Genomic DNA, 21,429 nt, shown 5'->3' with positions numbered 1-21,429 from the left:
TCCATTTTTCTCACCACCCGCCCGGATCGAATTCTGAGAAATTTTATGAATGAGTTGATGGAATATGTCGAATTTCATTCCGCACCACCTGGCCATCCCATTGAAAGTCTGGCTAAATCCGTAATGAGCATAAATAAAGCCTTCTTTGTATCCATAAAACGTCAGATGGCCAGAACAGCAATGAACCTGCTGTTATGGAAGACCGAGGCTCGGGTAAGGGTCAACTCAGAAATTTCCACATGTGTGCTGTCCCGAACAGTTAAGGTGTCAGTTCAACGCACTGAGGACCCGGATAGAATCCGATCGGGTCGAAAAATTTATGAATTTTTCGGACAGTACGTCAGGATACGTCCCCCGTCCATCCGTGGGCCTTGCCGAACCTACATTAAACTTGAAAAAAACGCTCTTAGTGTCGATAGGGAGGACAGAGTTTAAATTTATATATATACACGTATAAAAAAAAATACCCAGTTATGTCAAGCAGGCTTACAATAGACACCTGTAGTGAAAGCCCGCAAACATAAATTGATTCCTGTACCCTCACGACGCAGGCCGTCCCACTGTGGGCTCGGTAAAACCCACAATGAGCTTGGTTAAAAGTGTTCACAGGACGGAAAGAATAAATATATAGAAAACTAGGAAAAAGCTGAAATGCGTTAAAATATAAAACAACTTTTCATTCAGATATAAATAAAAATAAACAGAAAATTACTATTTAAACAATACTGACAAATTGCTATTATGAAATTCTCAAGTTGATGAGTCATTTAAGATGACTGTCATTCTGCTGCAATAACATTCCTTTTAATAAAAATATCAATATATAAAGCCATCAATTTACGACATTTTTATTTACTTTATTCAACAGTCGATTCAAATTTATTCTTTATAGCCTGTCGCTCTGGGAGATCCGAAATTGAATCCAGGCGAATCGCAAGCATTTTTTAATAGGCGGTCCGTACGGATATGTCCGTTCATGTCGGGTCGCCCCCATTGCGGACCTAACCGATGGGTATGATTTAAAAGGACCTCTTAGTGCCCTCAGAGCAGAAAAAAGTCATTAAGAATTCGGCAGACTTACAATTAAGGTGGGCAGATGGTTAGATGTGGGCCCGAAATATATGAGCCAATTCATTCAGGAAAATTTCTGTCAGACCCTCAGAGTAGTAGGGCCATCATCTATGGGGACATTAATAAGATCCAATTAAGAAAATTTCTAACCTTTTGAGAGCCTCGACGAATTATGATGCTCATTTTGCATTGACCCGGGCCCTTCAGGCCTAGCAAGGAGGCCCGAAAGCTCCAGGTCGAGCGAAAATTGACAGGGAGCACAGATACATAGAAATCCTATTAGTATAACGGTATTTATTTTAGTTATTCAATAATTTTCTAACAAAATAATGTTTATGAATAAGAATTGTTCGACGTTCTAATCCGGAAATAATGATGAATCACGAAATTAATTAATGACGATATCAAAATATTCAATACAATATACAATATAGAGTTTTTAATGAATGCATGGCGAACATGACAAATTTTTGAATGGACTTTACTTGATGAATAATTGTTCTTTCTTTATTGAGACGTCAATTTGAATTATACGAATATCATGTTTTCTTTCATTAAATTCTACATCTAAACAATAAAATCTATCAAGTTCCCGGTGATTTACGCATCTTTCATTGAAAAATAATTAAATTGCGAAGTTCTTGTGAATTTGCTTTTGTTTTTGTCTCTGTTATCAAGTATTAAAATTTGTTAATTTTTGAGAAAAGGCGATGTGCAAATAATCACCTGTCCAACAGTGGCCGAGTGGATAACACTCGGCCACTGTTGGATAACACTCAGCTGAGTGATAACACTCAGCCCCTGAATACTTGTAGTTAGTTGGTCGTGGATTCGCGCCTAGCCAGCAGACTGGCCACTTGGAGTTTTCCGGGGTTTCTTCACGTTTGTAAAATGTAAATAGGGGCCAGTTTGCCATAAAAGTCCTACCGAAAGGCACTCCTTGGCAGATTGCCCATGTGTCGCGTTGCCGTAAACAAATGAAAATAAAAATCAAACAAATAATCTCTGTGGGAATCTACCCATCAGTGGTCGAATGGATAAACAGCTGAACACTGGTTTGTGCCTCACCTGACCACGTGGAATTTTCCGGGTTTTCTTCACATGTCAATATTACCGTTTCTAGATGGCCGAGCGGTTAGAGTGTCTGGAGGACCCGGGATCGAGTCCAAATGGGTCGAAAAAACCCCAGGAATTTTTCGGGGTAATCCGACCGGATATGTCGGACTCCGTCCCTCATCACCCAACCGCACCATTTGGGTCTGTCCGAACCTGCTAAAAAGAAGCCTCTTAGGTTTACTTTAGAAAGCCTCCTGGAAGAGACCCTCTTGAAAGCAGTGACGCTTTATCTTCTCACTAAAAAAAAGCAATTGTCTGGGGCACCCACCAACAGGAGGCCCAACCAATCTTTTATAAACTTATTACTAAGAATATCGAAATTTACAATTAAGCTATATCAGGGGTCCCTAGATTGCCGGTGTGGTGCGGGCACAGGATGCACTGGCGCGGCGCAGAGGTCGCGTTAGAAAACGAACGAGGAAACCGGGAGAATTTCCTCAAAATTTCCCGAACAAAAATGTTTGAAGTCAACACTGTACACGGAGCCCCCTAATTCAAATTTGCCCCGGGTCCCATAAATCTGTAACGCGCCAGTGCTTGGCAGACCGCCCACGTGTTGTATTTCGTCAAACAAAACTTTTACCATCTCGGCTATCCTACGACGACCCCATAGCTTTTCATACCCAATACGAGTGGTCTCACAAGCTAACTGACCCCATTGCAATCAAGCTCACCCGTAATCACTAGTATTATGGAGGACATATAGCCTATGGCGTGTTGGTGACTGGCTTTACTCGATAGAATCAAATCAATGAAGAATTTCTACAACAGACGAAGAGATATAGTACAGATAGACAAACAGACATACCACAAACGGGTTTTTAATCAACGTAAAAAACAGTACTGGTTGATTACTCAGACCGGTTTATAATTAGAATGCAGTAAAGAATTTTAACAAATAAAAAAATAATTTTATAAATATTGATTCACGTGTTCAATTTCAGTACGCGTAGTACAGTACAAGTGTATACTCGGCGAAAATAAGCAGAGTAAATGTGACGCGAATTTAATTATGGCATTGACACCTGCATGATTACACGTGGGGCCCCCACACCGAAGGATATTGTGACGTACTGTTAAAAATTTTGACATTTAAACTTTCATTTGATAGCATGTTTTGTTCAAAGAAACTCTGCAGTTAATTTGAAACAGAATATCAAAGTTGTCGACGTCACCGTAACCCTGTATTATGTACTATAATACATACAGAATGATGTGACAACTTTGATACCTTTGAACTTTGCAAATTGCCGAAAGCCGTTTTAAAAATTCAACTTTTTCAATTTATTATTTTAAAAATATGTGCAGTTAAGAACAAAATTTGATTAATATTAAAAATTAATTAATTTAATTAAGCAGAATGTTCGTAGTTTCTTCCAAAACAACACTCAAATTATCAAGAAAAACTAATTTTTTTCATGTATATAACCTTGGATTTTTAGATAATTTTTTTAAACATATATTATTTATATAAAAAGCTCTAAGCGAGTTTCTTAGATAAATAATCGAAATTAAAATAACATTTTATCAATGATCTTGTATAAAAGAATGAGCCATTTAGTGTGTTTACTTTTTTTTAAAATGAGCAGAAAAACATTAGAGTTACCGCTCTCTTTATTTTCATTTTTAATAAATTTTCAATTAAATTTAACCCATAGTGGCCAAATGGATAAAACCACCGAACATTAAGTCGCGGGTTCGAACATGAGTTGGCCGCGTGGAGTTTTCAGCGTTTTTTCACGTGTTTAACACAAGTTTCAATGAGAAATTGGCCCATATTTAGGCGTTAGGGCTATCCAAAGGGGCATTGACGTAACAATTATACCATAAATGGAATTTAAATAAGTAATTAACTTATTTAAATGCTGTAGTATTTTATATGGGTAAGTAAATAAGTCTATCTGTCATTTCCTATACACTTCTAAACCCTTTGAGCGATCTGGACCAAATTTTTCATAGTTACTCCCTAAGCCTCCACGAAACCTAGGCATCCCCTGATTTCACTGTGATAATTTAAGTTTAATGCATTATTATATAAGTAAACATTGTATAGCCTAATAATTAATGAAGGCACCACACTGTCCATCAATCATAGTCTTAGTGATGATTTCAAAGAGTATAAGACCTAGATTTGTAAACTGCACCAAAATAACACCATTAGTTTATGTGTATACAGACTTATATATATTTTTATATACCTTTACTTGTTACTCTTTCTTTAATTAGGGAGAGATGCCCCATGGAGTAAGACACAAATATACCCAATAAAAATCAATTTAGTTGATTTTTATTGGGTATAAAATAAAGTGCGAAAGTGTAAATCATTATCAGCAATCTCACATTTACTCATAAAATAAATAAATAATAATAATAATAATCAATTCAAACTATTGGTTAATTGTAATAATAACAGTATAAATATTTAAAACAGGTCAGATAAATGATACTGAATATTAAATATTTGCAATTTAGAGTTTGCCAGATGGTTCATTTATTATAAATATTTAGGACACAATTAACAAATGCAATTAAAAATTATGAAATGTTCAACTCATGACAAAATTTCCATTAAAATTAAATTAATATGGTCAAATATGGTTAAGAAAATCTGTTAAACAATCGATTAAAGAAATAATAAATAAAATAAAATACAAGATTAATTAAACTGACGTAACAGAATAAATGTTTAATAAGTTACGTTGCTAATGCAGAATGTCGCGTCGCGTCGCGTCAAGTACGCCAACGCGATGCGACGCGGCATGTCCTTTCATTAAATTCAATTAAGTTATTAATTTCAAATATATTAAATCTATTTCTTTGTAAATAAATCATTAAACATCAGTTAAATATAAAAGTTAATTAAGTTTACTTTTTAATGTTAATTAAGTCATCTATGTTGAATCATAAAGTTAACTTAGCGTAAAAGTTAATTATTAATTAATTAATTTTTTTATTGTAATTAATGCGGCTTTATTTAAAGCAAATCAATCAGCAGCGCGTCAAAAGTCGCGTTGTATCGACGCTACGCGACGCAATTCACTAAATCAACATTCTGATTGCGTATCAATTTCAGTCGTAATTAATTACAATTAAAATTTTTAATTGTAATAAACTGTAACTGAAATTTTAATTCTAATTAAAATTTCAGTTACAGTTAATTCTAATTAAAACTTTTACAATTTTAATTGAATTAAGCACAGTTGTAAGATTGCTGTAGGCAATAAGTGCTGTAGCATTAACTTTACTAATTTTTAAGGTTAAAATAAAACAAATACATTTTCAAATTCTTCCATTCGGACCGTATCATTTTCGGAATGTAGAACACATAACAGCATACAGAAATTATTATAATTCCTTACAAAGTATACCCGGAAGAAACATAATGTTGATAGTGAAATTTAAGGAAGTTCAGCACATGTTTTGAACTCCTTATCATTAAAAAATCACTCAACAGTATCTTTTGGCGAGATAAGAGAAGAAAGTGTAAACTATATTTCTGTACGATTCCCTGATAAAGATCGCAGAACGTTGACCTAATTTTTAAACGTGGCTCGTCATTCGAACGTACACACTTTCTGAAGTTGACGCCATTGCAGAAAAAATAAAAGAAGGAAAAAATAAAGAATAATTTAAATATTTACATCTTTTATTTGGAAATTTTTATTTATAATAAATAAGAAAGAAATGCACACACATATACCTGCTCAAACCTGCCAACAGCGGCCACTTTCAGAAACTTTTTTTTGGAAGAAAACAGCATACAAAATAACCTCCAAATAGTGTCCATTTTCTACGTTTCTGCCAGTGGTCGTTGTTCGAAGGTTTGCCTGTCTATGTATACAGTAAAACCTGTGTAAACCGGACTCGCACTGTACCGAATATTTTACCGGTTTGACAGGTTTTTTAATGCAGAAAATCACTGTGTTCTTAAGAATTTTTCCGGTTTAGGCAGGTTTCCGTTTTAGACAGGTTTTACAGTACGTATAATTGAACATTTTATATGTAAAAAAAATTGTAAAAACGGTATAAAATGTATCTTTGAAAAATATAACGATCTATTTCAATTGTAAGTGAAATTAATATTTTCTAATTACAGTTAAAATTGAAATCGAATTTAATTTCAATTTCAATTTTAATTGTAATTAGAAAAACTTGAATTTCAAATTTTTAAATTTAAATTTTCATTTATTTTAAGCTCATTGTAATTACAAAAGTATGTTGATCATCCCAACAAAAGTTTATTTCTGGATATAATTTTTCCTTTAAAAATTATTACATATTTTATTGTTTAAAACGTATTTTCCTCCTCATATTTATGATTACACTTAGTTACAGTAAAGGAAGTATTTTAAATACTAATTTAAATTAATACTTTCTTTTCCTTTAATCGCGCTTTAATTATGTCTGTAAACTATACACTACTGCAGTTTTAATCGAGAATTTTAATTGTAATTATTTAAACGTTTTAATTGTAATTAACTATATTTGAAAATTTTAATTATAATCGATAGTTTTAATTATAATTACAATTAAATATCAGAATAATTGAAGATATTAATCGTAATAAACTATAATTAACAATTATAAATTGTCCTTAACGGTAACCGATCTTTTTTTTAATTTTAATCAAACAACTAGAATTCACATTTAAATTTTAATTACAAGAAAACATCGTTATTTTAAATTTAAGTATTATTTTTATTTTATTTTATTTTATTTTTTTAACAATTTCAGTCAGAAACGAAACAATTCATCCCATTCTTTGTCATTAAATATTTATTTAAGATATAGTTTGCGATTCACTCTATGCAATAACCGTTTATTTAGAGCTACACAGGAATTAAATTACAGTTAAAAATAATCACTTGAACTTATTATTTTTTTTCTAAATAAAAATAGAAATTATAAGCTTCTTCAAAATTAAATAGAACGAAATACATATTTTTCTATAAACCTAATTAAGTAGCCTGTTTGTTAATAACGTTGTTAACATTGTCAATAGATAAATTGAATTTTTGAACGCAATTAAGCTACGCCATTTTGAAAGATAAACTTTTAATTATAATAGAATTAAAAACGATCTGATTACGAAGCGTATTGCATTTGAAACTCATTGATCTAGAACTAAATACACGCTCGCAAACTAGTTAGACAAGAAATTTTCTTGCATATTTAAATATAAATGATTACCTCTCCCCGTAATTTTAATTACAATTAAATTGTATTTGACATTACGCATGTTTAAACAATTAAAATTAAAAGGAAAAATTCATTTCCGAAGATCTACTTATGCAACTAAATCCAATCTGTAGCAGTTCGAGCCATTTCAAAACACATAACCTCAAAATAAAGCATCGTGTAAGAATCTTAAATAACTAACTGAATAAGTTTATGGCCAAGTTTCTTAACTAAATTAAGAATTCTGAAACTCGAAACACTAATAAAATAGAATATATAACAAGAAAAAACTGATCTAAGTGAACTAATTATATGCATAACTTCTATCTGAATCACTATAACTAGAACAAATCATAAATTATATAGCAGCCAGGCAATAATTTTTCTGAATATTCAAGTAGTTAAGTGTACTTATATAAAATGTACATAGGGTTAAACGTGTTTATAACAAAATTAAGAATACGAGTGAAAAAAATAATTGATTTAAATGTAATAATTATGCCCGTAGTTTGTATTGGGTACTTGAAGTAGAATGCATCATAGAGGATTGAAGAAACAAATTTTTCTTTCCAGTTAATTGATTTAAAAGTATGTTTTAAATGCCTGTTTAGCATTTTAAATTTCAGTTTAACATTTTAAAAGTAAGTTAAAATTAATAATTATGTGCACATTTTCTACTAAAGCAAGCTAGTATGTATATATATATATATATATATATATATATATATATTTATATTTATAAAATAAAGGATCAAGGGAATAAAAATAACTAAATATAGATATTTTTTCATCATATTTTCACTTTCACGTCATGTTACTGGATATAGCTTGAAAGACCTTGAAGTGGAAAGAAGTCAAATAAAATTTTTAAGTCGCCCACTTGTATTAAAGTCATAAACAAGCACTAGATGGCGATGAAACACTGTAAAAACTAACTGCAAACAACAGAAACAGCATTTACAAATCCTGGTAAACCCAATACAAGTTTCAAAAGGATATTTTTTTAAAAAACTTTGAATTTTTTGAATATTTTTTTGGGCAAGATTTTCCAATTGAAAGAAAACAGAAAAACGCATAAAAAAATTAGGTTAAAATAATAATAATAAAAGTGTACGGCAAGAGTTAACAGAGAATAGGATTTTTATCGCTGCATCACATAAACATTTAAAAAAAAATAAAAAAATTTCCTGGAAGTCTCACTTCATTCGATAAACATATCGAACAGATGGGAGATAAATTTAAACGCAGAAATTAAATTAATCATAATTAAACAGAGAAAAACCATCATTAAAACCCATTAAAATTAAACATATTTGCAGTATAAACGGGTAACTGCGACGAGCGTAACAGGTTAGTTGTTTCAAAGTTAACTTTTCAGGTATATTTACGTACGGTAAAATTTAATTAAGTAAAGGCTTTTTTTATTTTGTTTAATTGAGTAAAATTAACTAACCTGGTGAATAACTCGCCATCTTTCTCGGTGTAGAGATGTGAACTGTGTCCTTGATTTTCCACACTTTAATTTATCGACGTAACGATACGTTTATGCTGTATGTTTCTTACTATACAATGGCTGCTCCTTTCGATCCACGTGTGTATGTGGAATTCAGTAACAGTACCAATTTTCGACCAATCAGATCTGTCGTAAAAGTAACTCCTTTAAATGACTGTATTACATTAGACGAGATTGTAATATATAAGTATGTAATCAGTGAGGTTGTCAACGGATCTTAATTAAAAAAATCTGATCTAAAAAAAAAATACAAAACAAAAATTAGTTAATGAAATTTAATCAAAAGGGTTGCAGGAAATTTAAAAATATATTTTCGAAGTATCGTTTTTAAATTTATTTATTCAGTTCTCAAGTTTACTTCTAAATAAATCTGAAATTTTTTTATTATTATTACTTTTTTTCTTTGACGAGTTAAAATAGAGAGAAAATTATGTTAAAATTTAATTAATTTATGATATAATTAATTTTTTAATATATATTTTTAAACTTTGAAATCACATTTAAGTGAAATTAAGCGAAATATATCACTTTAATTATGATTAAAATGATATATTTCGTTATAAAAGTGAATTATATATTTCACTTTAATTATAATTAAAGTGACATAATATTAGTAATTGTAAATAACTATAAATTATTAATTGTAATTAACTATATGTAAAAATTTTAATTATAATCACGATTTTTTACGATGAATATTTTTTCTTTAGAAACATAAAATACATATTTCAAATGTTATATAAACTGCAAAAGAATTTTAATTATAATGAATAATATAAACTTTATATTTTAATTATAATTAGTGAACTATCCTACAGTTAAAAATTGTAATATTTTTAATTATAATTAAGAGTAAACCATTCAACAAAAATTAATTAAAACTATAGTAAATTATATTATAAGTTAATTAAGTTATGACATAATTTTTTTAAATGTTAATTCGTCATTGAATGAATAAATTTAAAAAGTGTACTTCAAAAATATATTCTAAAATTATTTAAAAGAGAAAAATTATATCGTAATTAATTAAGTGATATGATTTCCATGTTAATTTTCAATTATTTCATTAAATTATAACAAGAAATTTATTTAGTTTTTAAATAAATTCTATTTGTTCCATTAAGAAAAGTTAAATTACAATTTTATTTGTTGTAATATATATTATAACAATAAAAATAAAAGAATTTTAATTAATTAATTAATTAATTAATTTACAAGTAATTTAAATTTTTAAATCTAAATTCAAAAATTTTTAATAACTTTTTTAATATTAATTTTTAATTTAAATACATGTAAATAAATAAATAAATAAACGTGTAAATAATATAACAAATAATAAAAATGATTAATACTTTGCATATTATAAAATTTAAAAAAATTAACTAATTAATTAATTGAAAAAAATTTAAAATTTTAATTTATGAACAGTAATTTATCTTAATATATTTAATATTAAATAATTAATAGTTAATTATTAATTAAGTAATTAATAATGATAATATTTTATATATTTAAAATAAAATTCTTGAAATAATTTTTGTTTGAAAAATTCAAAAATATAATAAATTAAACATTAATTTTTATTATTTTTAAGAAAGTAATATTATTTATTATTATTACATCATAAACTTGAAAGAAATGCAAATTAAATGTCTATAAAATTAGTTTTTTAATATCAATTTTATTTTCTATTATCTATAGGTTCTTGCAGGTACCAGATTAAGTCTTTATGAGGCCCTAAGCACTTAAAAAGGTTTTGATGCCCCATATACTGTACATGAAATTGAAAATATAAACAATAATAAAACATAAAATGAATGATGCCAGCAAATAACACTAAGATTTTAATTGATTGTTGGGGCCCCTTTCTGTGGACTACACCATTTGCAGCTAAAGCATAGTCTATAGAAAGGATGCGTCGTACAATCCGTGGCAAATTGAGCAACAAAAGTTTCCGTTGCCCAATTTCCTCGACGCCCCTCGTCCTTATTTTGCCTAATGTTTAATTTGGCCATTGTTGCCCGAATAAAATCATATTAAATTTCGGTTACTTCAGTTAAATTAACTTCAAACTGAATTATAATTCAACATTAAGAACCGTTCATTATTTAATAAAACTATTATTACTAGTACTTCTAATGTATTCATAATATTACTTTTGTTAAGTGGTGAAGAGTTCTTAATTTTTGACGTATTGAATTTGATTATTGTATTTCATTTTAAACTTATAAATTTAAAATTCTCTTATTTATTTTTATTTTTTTAAAACTTTTCATTTAAAAATTGTTACAAAATTAAAAAAACTTCTATTTTATTCTATTAAAATTAGAATTTATTTAAATTTAATATTAATTAATATAAATATAAATAAAATGAATGAAACATTACATACATGATGGACTTTTTTAATATTTTTTTCTTTTTAAAAACAAAATACATATATGAAATTACCCTTTTAAAAGCTATATTCTTACTTAAAATGATATTTCAAATGTCATATAAACTGCAAAATAATTATAATTATAATTAGGAAAATACAGTTAAAAATTGTAATATTTTTAATTATAATTAAAAGTAAAACATTTAAATAAAACTCATCCTTTGTTAATCCTTTAAAACAACATATTAATTTTATTTTATGTTTCAATTATAATTAATTAATTATAGTTAATTAAATTTTTTTAAATGGGATATATATTTCAATTTTTTAAAAAATAATCCAAGAAAATACAATAATTAGAAAACTGTTTTTTTTAAATTATAATTAAAAGAGAAATAAAATAAATATGAAATTTTAATTAATTTAGATTTTATACATATTACTTTTTAATTACAATTACTTAATTACAATTTAAAAAATAAACTTTGTATACCAAAAGTTCAAATTAAAAAAAAAATATATATATATATAATAATAAAATATGATATATTTTTTAAAAGCTTCGGCACAAGGTTTTAAACTCAACAGACTGGATATTTCGGAACCAGTTTTTGAACGTTTGCACCGGTTTGAAAGGGACCAAGTACAACATATTTTTCATTCAGTGTGTCATACAACAACCGCAACAACAACAACAAAAAAATAGGTCCATTAATATTCTGCAGAGAAGATTTAAAATGTATAAGAAGAAAATAATTGGTAAATCATAAATTAAATCAAATAATAGGGTTTGCAACCATCAATGATACAAAATAAAATTTTGTAACATAAAAATTTTTTAAATTATCATATTTATAAGGAAAATTATTAAAAAAAATTAAAAATAAGTAAGGACATTTTAATAAAATTTAAATTAAAATTTATTTAAATTAAAGGAAATTTTAAATAAATTTAAATTTTATTCTCATTAAAAATGTAATTATTTTTTGTAATTTATGATTTACTTATATAATTAAATATTATTTTATGTATTATGAAACATTCTCTAATTGTTTTTTAAAATTATAATGAATGTGTTTTTAATTAAAATATTTCTAAGATACTGTATACAGGTATTTATAAACAGTGGAGCATTATGGCATCATGGGGCCTAGGCGAATTTGAATTAGGGGGTCCCCCATGTACAGTACAGTGTCGAATTCAGATATTTTTCTTGGGGGGAATATTTCTTATAAAAGATTGGTTTGGGAAATGGTCCGGGGCCCCCACTAACAGGGCCCCCTGACCATTTCCCTTTCTTTGCCCACAAGATAACTCAACACTGTTTATAAATAATAAAAATAATATTTTTAAAAAATGAAAGTTGTAAACATAACGAATATATAAATTAAAATTATCAAATGCAAGTTCTATTGTTCTAACATTTTTCATTTTACAATTAATTATATTTATAACAGTTTGAAAAATATTTAAATATAAAATTAGTGATGGATTTTCGTAAGTTTTACGCAAAGGAAAACTTTAATGCTTTTAAATATTTAATAAAATAAAACTTCTAGCGAATTTTATACATAGCTTACTTGCATAGGGCCTCGAACAGGCACAAATAACCTATACGTTTTACTACACGAGGTCTTGATTCAGCACAGAGAAGCCAGCACCTTGTACAATATTAACGTTACTTATACGTTTAAAGGGGCCTCTAGAGTTCGCGTTTGTTTAGGGTCTCGTACAATCTAAAATCACCATTGGCTTTTACCTAGGATCTTAAGTTTACGAGGGCCTCGGATACGCACTCAGAGTTCTACTATTTAGAAACTAGGTCTTGTATGATATTAAATATCCCGTGATACGGATTTTAAATTATATAAATTTAGATTAAAAAGGCCCTTCCAAGTACACGCTGAACTAGAGCATAGCGTAACTTAACGAAGCGTGCAAGTTCTGAAGAATCATCAACTATTATACGCTTAATTACACTCTTGCATAATTAAACATTTCGCTTAAAAAAAAGTAATCAATCAAATAATTTTGGAGCTTTTACAGATTATATATTTTCCTTAAAATGTTACAAATTACTTTTAATTAAATAATTTAATTGTGTATCCACTAAACTTACGAATGGCTACTCGTTGAAGATGAAGTGTCAGCTGTAATTTTTCTAATAATTTCTAATAAATATGATTTTTTGAAGTATAGTTCATCTCTTTAGAGTAAATTCATACAAAAATGCCCAAATTTATTCAATATTTTCTCACTTTTAAATGATATACAATACAGAGCAGAGTGAATGCTTTCTACTTCTCACGGATTGTATTCAGAGAGGTCGCCAAGCAGTGGTTTCTGAAAAGGCGCATTGTGCCAGGGTGGACCGGAAATTGAGGTGTGGGGATCTGTATATCCGGCACGGCTCCTATCTGATCCACCAGAACAATCGCAATTCTCTTGGAGTTTAGTAACCATCACACGACGTAGACCCTCCCAAGATTTTTGCTACATACGCTTAATTTTTAAGTGTTTATATTTAAATTATAAAAGTTTAACTAAATAAAGCGTAAAGTCATATTTCATTAAAAACAGAAACTGTTAAAGCGATCAATAAAATGAATACCATAGCCATAGTCTTGAAGGCAGATTGAGGTCAACAACACTAAAATCGACTAATACTTCGCATCTTAACATACAAATCTTCGAAATTTTATATCCTTATCTTTAATTCAAATCTACGTTTAAAGCCTTTAATTCTGTAACTCTGTAAAGATACCCTATACGTGGTTTTGGATAATTTTAATGAGAACACCAAGAAATCAATAACTATGACCTAATCTTGACCAATTTGAAAGATTAATTTACAGTGAATACAACGTATAGTAACTAAAAACTCAATACTGGAAACGTTATGAATGAAAATATTAAAACTAATTATTTAAAAAAAAAACTGTTCAGTTAGAAGTAAGCAATTAATACATTAAAGATGAATGACCTACATATTAACTTACAGAAAAATTTTTTAACATGATTAATGAAATACACACAAACACACACACAAAAAAAACTCATGTGCATAAAAATATTATTCAATTCAATTATGTAAAGAATATTTACACGTTGGAACAGAGTGTGTTGGCACAGCATAATAATGATACGTGTTTAGAGTAGCCTACATATAATTATATAAATACATACAAATGCATAAACACAATCACAAATACGTCTATATAGCCTATAAACTGTAAACACGCACAAATACACAGAAAATTGTATAAATAAACATGTAAACACAGACGTATAACTACGAACACGTGAATACAATCGTATAAACACCCGCACGCGCGCGCGCACATACACAGACAAAGACACAGGCACGAGACATACGCAGAAACGCGTAAACACACACAATAAACAGATAAATAAACAGAATAACGTCCATTTATGACTATAAATACTATAAAAACAATAAAGGCACTTATTATTTTATTAAATGCTTTATTATATAAAAAATCAATACGTTTTTATTGTATTTTTACAAATTTTTAAGCTTAAATTTTTTTTATAAACTAAAAATTAAAGTAGTTTCGGCGCTCGAATCTCATCTTACGTAGAGTTAAACGTAATTAAATATTTAATTACGTTTAACCTACGTAACAATTAAAGGAGCGGATTTAATATTTAAAAAAAACCGGAATTAAAAAATAATTTTAGTAAAAAAAAATTGAATTTAAAAAAATGCTTAATGATATTTTTAGACGCTAAAATTGCGTAAATAAATATAGAATATTTACCGAGAAAAATGTAAAAGGGCAACGACCCAAGAATAGCATTAACGTGAATATCGATTTTAAAATGTCTCATTTTCTGTTAAGGGAGCGCCATCTCCCGAGAGAAATCGGAAAATATTATTATTATTTTTTTATTTTAGTCGTATTTAAATACGATTTTTAATTTTCTAGTATAATAAAAAATTTATACGTTTTTTAAAAAATTAATAATTAAAAAATTCATATTCTTCAAAGAAAATTTAAAATTCTTTACTCTTATTTTTGCTGTAGTAACGCCATTGCAGAGCAGACAATCAATAGGCTCTTGTGGCGCCTTTATCATCGATTTATTTTGAATATTTCTTGTTTTCTTTCTAGAAATATTATGCACTAATTATTTTATTCCACAAACGTGAAGATATTTTAACCTTCTGCGTGTTTTCTATGTTCCTCATAAAGATATGTGCCCAATGCTTGAAAGTGGAGAGAGATAACAGCAAATTTTCTAAAAAGAAAACTGTTTTAGGAGCAAATATTTATAACATTTTCACATAAATTCGTCATTTACCGCAATATTTATCAAGCGTTTATTAGAGATCCTTAAAGGATATCAAAATCTTTGAAATTCCCATCCGTTGCAATATGCGCAAGGTGTTCGGCGAATATAAATAAATTTAAAATATAAATATATAATATTACCTTTATTTGTTAAAATGATCCTTAACAGATTGCTTTCATAATTAAGACACGTACATTTAAAAAAAATATATTAGATATTAAGTGGTGAACACGCTTCAGATGTTCGCTGTTGATTTCCATCAGCGAGACCCGCAGAGGAAAGTGAATCTCCTCGGGCGATGTGTCACGAATTATCGAAAAAAAACAAAATAAAGTGTATTACTAAGTCACCTTTTTTAATTTCGTGGCAGTTTTCCCATTGATTTTTTGAGAGAAAACAAAAAATTTCACTAATTTGTCTGATTTAAATGAAGTAATTTTAAACAGCACTCCCCCAAAAAGGATGCTGTTTAACACTTAGAATATTATTTAAATACATTTTTAAAGGTATTTAGAAGGAAAATTAACATTAAATTTCTTGAATATAATGGTAAATTGATCTCTTTGTATACATCCGACGTAGCGTACGTACGAGGACCAGGATAGAGTGGTCTCCTTTTGCACCTTAGCGAGCAAAAAGAGACCGCTGCGTATGCCATTTTTTGATTAAATGGAATACGTAGAATATTTGTTTGTTAATTAATAAAATGCACCCTTAAACTTAAATATTTTATTTTTTTGCAAGTAAAAGAACAAGGCGCCCGGTCCCGACGACCCCAGTTCTACGAATCAATACAATATGCGTTGTAGGTTAAACCCATTCAGTAACCACGTGGATGTAGATTAAACAAAAAAGATGATGCAATAATTTAACCTTACAGAGGCTACTCGGGTTTGGTTTTAAGTCAAACATTCTTTGTAATTAGAATAATATGACTATAAGCTAATTAAGGTATATAAATTACTTAATTTCCTACTATTCTGCTACCAACTTACCACCACTTAACTGTCGGGCATCTTCCGCAGGAATGAGCGGAAGGAAGGCCCGATTATTTTTTATTACAAATGAAATCTTTTGTAATTCTTCGTAAACAGAATTAACTCAAGCTTCTTTTAATTACAAACATTAAATTTCTTTTTTAATTACAATTTAAATATATTTTTAATGATTTTAAGTTAGTGTTTAAGGTTATAGGGAAAATTAAGTAGGCGCGTGTTTAATTTTTTAAATTTATGTATACGGTAGATAAGGGGAATTGTAACGAACCGGTAGATGGAGTTACTTTACGTATACACTTAGCTTCGCGTCGTTTTCGAATCGATAGGATGCGACGCGACGCGATGAGAGACAATTACGTGTAACATTCCCCCGTTTTACGACTGATATATATTTTGTATTGCGACTGAGAAATGTAGTAGCTTTTTTGGCTTCTCTGCTCGGTAGTATGGAATCGAAACTTATTTCCGGGAAGATAATCGCAAGTTATGATACTGAATTTAATAGAATCGCGTGGCTCACTTTACGACGTCTCCTTTAAATGTCAATTTTCCAAAAGCTAATTCGATCGTAAATGCCAGGTCAACTGTAAAATTAACAAACATTTAATATACTGTAATTGACCTCTAATAACGGCCACCGTAAATGGCGCAACCTCTAAACAACGGCCATTTTTTCATGGTCCGTCAATAGAGGTTTGACTTTATAAATTTTTTGATTCAAAGTAATTATTAAAAATTGAATTAACATAAATTACATTGTTTATTAATTAATTACCGAATCTTCCGAATATGCGCCACAGTTATTTAATTGGTTTCTATAACTCCGAGTGAGATGTAAATGTCAAAGAACTGTAGGTCCTAGACTATTAACTTTTTAGTTGTGCGAGAGGATCCAAAATATTACCCTTCACATTTGGTCGAATTGTAGTGCTAAGCGTTACTAAACGTGGCCCTTAAACTTCATAATTAGTCGTATTTGGTTCCAAATAATTACAGTCACGATTTGTGCCAACCGTCCCCAATAGTAAAATGAGATACTATTGTTAGCCTACGTTACACTTAGAAATTGCGCACTGCCGGATCCTCCGTCTCACAGGGAACCATTGAAATTTTTTTTTCTCTTACAGTTTACTATTGGTATATGCCTTTAATTCTATAGTTATATTCAGTGGTGCGTTATCCTACGGGCAAGAAAAATAATTGTCTCGGGCCTTCCACCAATAGGGAACCACAAATCAATCTTTTACAAGAAAGTATTCTCCCAAAAATTCCCCCGAAAGAAAAATATCTGAAGTCAACACTTTACGTGGGGGTCCCCTAAGTCAAATGTTTCCAGGCCTCGTGAATCTATAACGCGCCACTGGTTATATTTTAAAGTGTGTATTCTATTAAAAGTTACCATGTCTCTTTGAAATATGAGTTAAATATCTCATATCAGTTCAAGAAAACGGACATATTTACTATTGTTAATTAATCAACAACTACCATACTACTTCGTTCGCCATTTTGTTATATCTTCTATGTTAAAAATATATATATATATAAGATTACAATTGTTTTATGAAAAATTGAATAAATAATTTTTATAATTGTTTAAATTTGATTCGAAAAATTCAAAATGTATAAATTAAACTAAATTCAATCGAAACCAACCTCTTAAAGATACTCGAAATTTGATGGAGCCAAATGGTCACCGGCACACCAAATACTTTTCCTACTCTGTCTTTCAACTCCGAATAGGGGTGTGGTTGACCTTAACGGTCGAAGGTTACCGTTCGGAGGGGGACCGTACAAGTACTCCATCATCGGCAACTTTGACGTATGGCCTGTTTTAGTGTATACTGTATCAACAAGCAGGTGATTACTAGCTACCGATACAATATCTCGAATCATCTGTTTTGTACAACACCAATCTTATAAATGGTTTATGTGAACGAATTGTGATTTGAAGGAGGAATTTCATAGTAATTCTATACCCAACACCATTACGGTAACTATTGATTCTGGAAGATACTTTTCCTACAAAATCGGGAGTGCCTATGGTCTCTATTGTTAAGAAGATGTTATAGACATACTCTTTACTATTTCTATATTTTTGTAGAATTTCTACAATAATTGTTCCAAGTATATCCGAGCAATAAAAGTGAAGTTCAAAGGTGGCCATTTGTTAATGGCCACCTTTGAAGGGGTTTTATGGTATTATTGTAATTATTGTATGATATTGTAAGACAGGTTTTAAATAGGTTATAAGTTGTTTGAAGAGGGACTCCTACATCCACGTACAGTACGTCTAAACAAAGAAAGAGAACGTCAAAGATAGAGGAAGATTTCTTGCTCTATTTTTCCTGATAAATCAAACATACTTATTATCCTTTGAATAGCAATTTTTGTTATCATAGATCAATTTTCTCCCACAATATGTCATTATTATTAATTAAGATGGTTGCCATAGAAAAAAAACTTAAAATCCTTTAATCTTAAGATGCACAATCTCTGAGTATTATAACTGTAAAAAGAACTTATAACAGTGACTTTGTATACTGTTTATATTATTATTATCTAAAAAATAACTTATTATAGTTACCTGGACATTTGTATATTGATAAAAATGGACAAACTGACTGACGAATTTAACTTGTTACTTACATGTGCCACAAACTTTCACGGAAGCATAAAAATAGCTTCCTTACTTCCTTTTATCTATTGATACATTCAGTAAAGCAGTCTTAGATAGTGGGGGTAAGTAGGCTGGTTTTGGCTCGGACACAACGATAGCCCAAAATATAATCTTTTTTTATTTTTTTATTTTTTTTTTTTTTTTTTTGTTTTCGCGAGTTCGCCCCTCGCCAAAGGGCTAGTCGCGTGGACTTTCCGGGTTTTATTTACGTGTTTAGCACCTAAATAGGGGCCAGTTTCCCATAAAAGTCATCCCAGGAGGCACCCTCTTGACACGCTTTAATTAATCTACCACTCTAAAATCTAATTAATTTTAGTCAGATATATTCTATAATTATGAATAACATGGAATTTTTATTATTAAAATTAAAATATAGAAAAAAAATCGCCAATAAATTTTAAATTGAGCTGTATATTTAAATACATCAGGGATTTAAGTGAGATGAGAATTCTCTCGAAGCTCTCGCGCTCTCTTTGAGTGTAACTCCACTGAAATCTAAACTCTTTAAATTTGGTAAATAACCCAGTACTTGCATTCTATAAAATGGCAATGTTTCTACGGGATTGTTGAACAGGGTCAGTTTCTTCAGATGAGTTAGTTCAGTTAACAACGATAATTGCGATAGTCGATTTATATTGTTTCCGTGTAAATATAATATTCTTAAATTTGGAAAATTCAATAAGATCTAAAAAGAAATAAAATTTGTATACTAGTTCAATTAAGTAAAATAATCCAGTAAAACAATAATTTAATTACAAAATTGCTCAGTGTGAATCGCTCTTTACGACGCTTGCAATTAATCCATTGCAACAAATCTTTCGGTTTAAATTTAGAAACCGCTCAATTTTTAAGTATTTAAAATGGCTGTTGAGCTCAACTATAGTTTCGTGAACTCAGCTTATAGAAATCCAAGGTACCAGCATTGAGGATTTTTGGGGAGCAGCAATGCGGTCGAAGAATGACACTGCCCGTGATATAACGGTGTTAATCCATTTGGAACTTGGATCCCCAGGGTGGTAAACTAACACCTTATCGCCATTGACCAATTGAGGGAGGTGGCTAAGTGAATGAAAATCACCACTACTTGGTCGGAGGTTCTCGCCTCGCTAACGAGGAGTTTCCGGATTTTCTTCACCTAACCAGAGGTCAGTTTTCCATAGGACTCCTACGAGGTACTCATTTTGGCAGATTGCCTATATTTTGCGCTGTCTTATCCAATCAATCTAATTCGACTCGGGGTGGAAGAAAAGATGCGCGAGGAAAAATTTCAGTTAATGCTTTACGGGTATAATATATTGTTTAAACTCTGTCCCGCATAAAGATTATCTTTCGTGTCCGTCGTGGAAGCTGGGTGATGAAGAAAGAAGCCGTTGCTGAAATTGTTTGAAAAATAGAAAGGTACTTGAAAAATTACCGATTCTATAGAAGTTAAAAGATTGAAACTGATATCGATCCACGAAATATCTTCGGGGAAGGCCAGAAACTTTTCAGTTAATTCGGTAAACCCTTCCAGCGAAGTTAATAAATTATTATTTAATTGAATTCCTCGAGTCAAATACTTTCCATTCTCGTCTTTCTTCAATTGTCTAGTCCATATTCTCGGACGATGTTCTAGAACTTCTGTAAGTTAATTTGATACAACAAATCTAAATAATATAAAATACAATTAACAAATCTGTATTTGAGTAATACATTTAAAGTTACCTTTAATTGTATTCAATGATCTGAATGAAAAATTTAAAGGCGGTCCATGCAAAGTTTTCTCATTCATGGATTTCAAATTTTTTTCAAGAAAATCGAGTGCCGAATTTCTAGGACGAATAATTCTTCTTAATAATTGAATTTTTAACAATAATTTGCATTGGTTATATATTAATTATTAACATTCTGTGTATTTTTACGTATTAATTGTTAGGCCGCATTTGAAAACATCGTAGGCCTATAAATTCACACTGTCTATTCTTTTAATCTCGAGAACTAAGTTAGACAGATGACCGGCACGACTCTTGTTAAAGGAGACAGGGACAAGCCACTACTAATTTGAGGTGGGGAGCGTAAATTAAATAAATTAAAAGCACGATTAAAATTGCAGCCTGGCATTGCGACCACGTCACGGTAAATAATTGCTGGTTAATTACATAAGCTCCGGTGTACAGTACTTATGGGGTGATGCGGGTGT

At 29.7% G+C, this 21,429-nt stretch overlaps 2 protein-coding genes across 2 annotated transcripts in view; both read right to left on the bottom strand.

Moving 5' to 3' along the window:
* Window positions 1–9,100, bottom strand: part of LOC136982247 (b(0,+)-type amino acid transporter 1-like) — a 35,161-nt gene extending 26,061 nt beyond the window's left edge. The window contains exon 1 of the mRNA XM_067278707.1: window positions 8,819–9,100. Within this exon, the coding sequence (XP_067134808.1) occupies window positions 8,819–8,837 (19 nt within the window). The 5' untranslated portion in view covers window positions 8,838–9,100. The remainder of the gene's footprint in view (window positions 1–8,818) is intronic.
* A 9,179-nt stretch (window positions 9,101–18,279) lies between these two features.
* On the bottom strand, window positions 18,280–21,089 carry LOC136982180 (leucine-rich repeat-containing protein 51-like). The gene is made up of 4 exons (XM_067278613.1): window positions 20,955–21,089; window positions 20,665–20,870; window positions 19,674–19,935; window positions 18,280–18,414 (listed from the first exon to the last, which is right to left on the bottom strand). Exons 1-3 carry the CDS (start codon window positions 21,019–21,021, stop codon window positions 19,675–19,677), a joined length of 534 nt encoding a protein of 177 aa, XP_067134714.1. The 5' UTR covers window positions 21,022–21,089; the 3' UTR covers window positions 18,280–18,414; window position 19,674.
* Window positions 21,090–21,429: the final 340 nt, after the last annotated feature.

Source organism: Centruroides vittatus, unplaced genomic scaffold (assembly GCF_030686945.1).
Source record: "Centruroides vittatus isolate TY-2023 unplaced genomic scaffold, ASM3068694v2 contig_817, whole genome shotgun sequence".
Lineage (NCBI taxonomy): Eukaryota > Metazoa > Arthropoda > Arachnida > Scorpiones > Buthidae > Centruroides > Centruroides vittatus.
The sequence above is the reverse complement of the archived record's forward strand: the minus strand, read 5'-3'. Positions and strand labels throughout refer to the sequence as shown.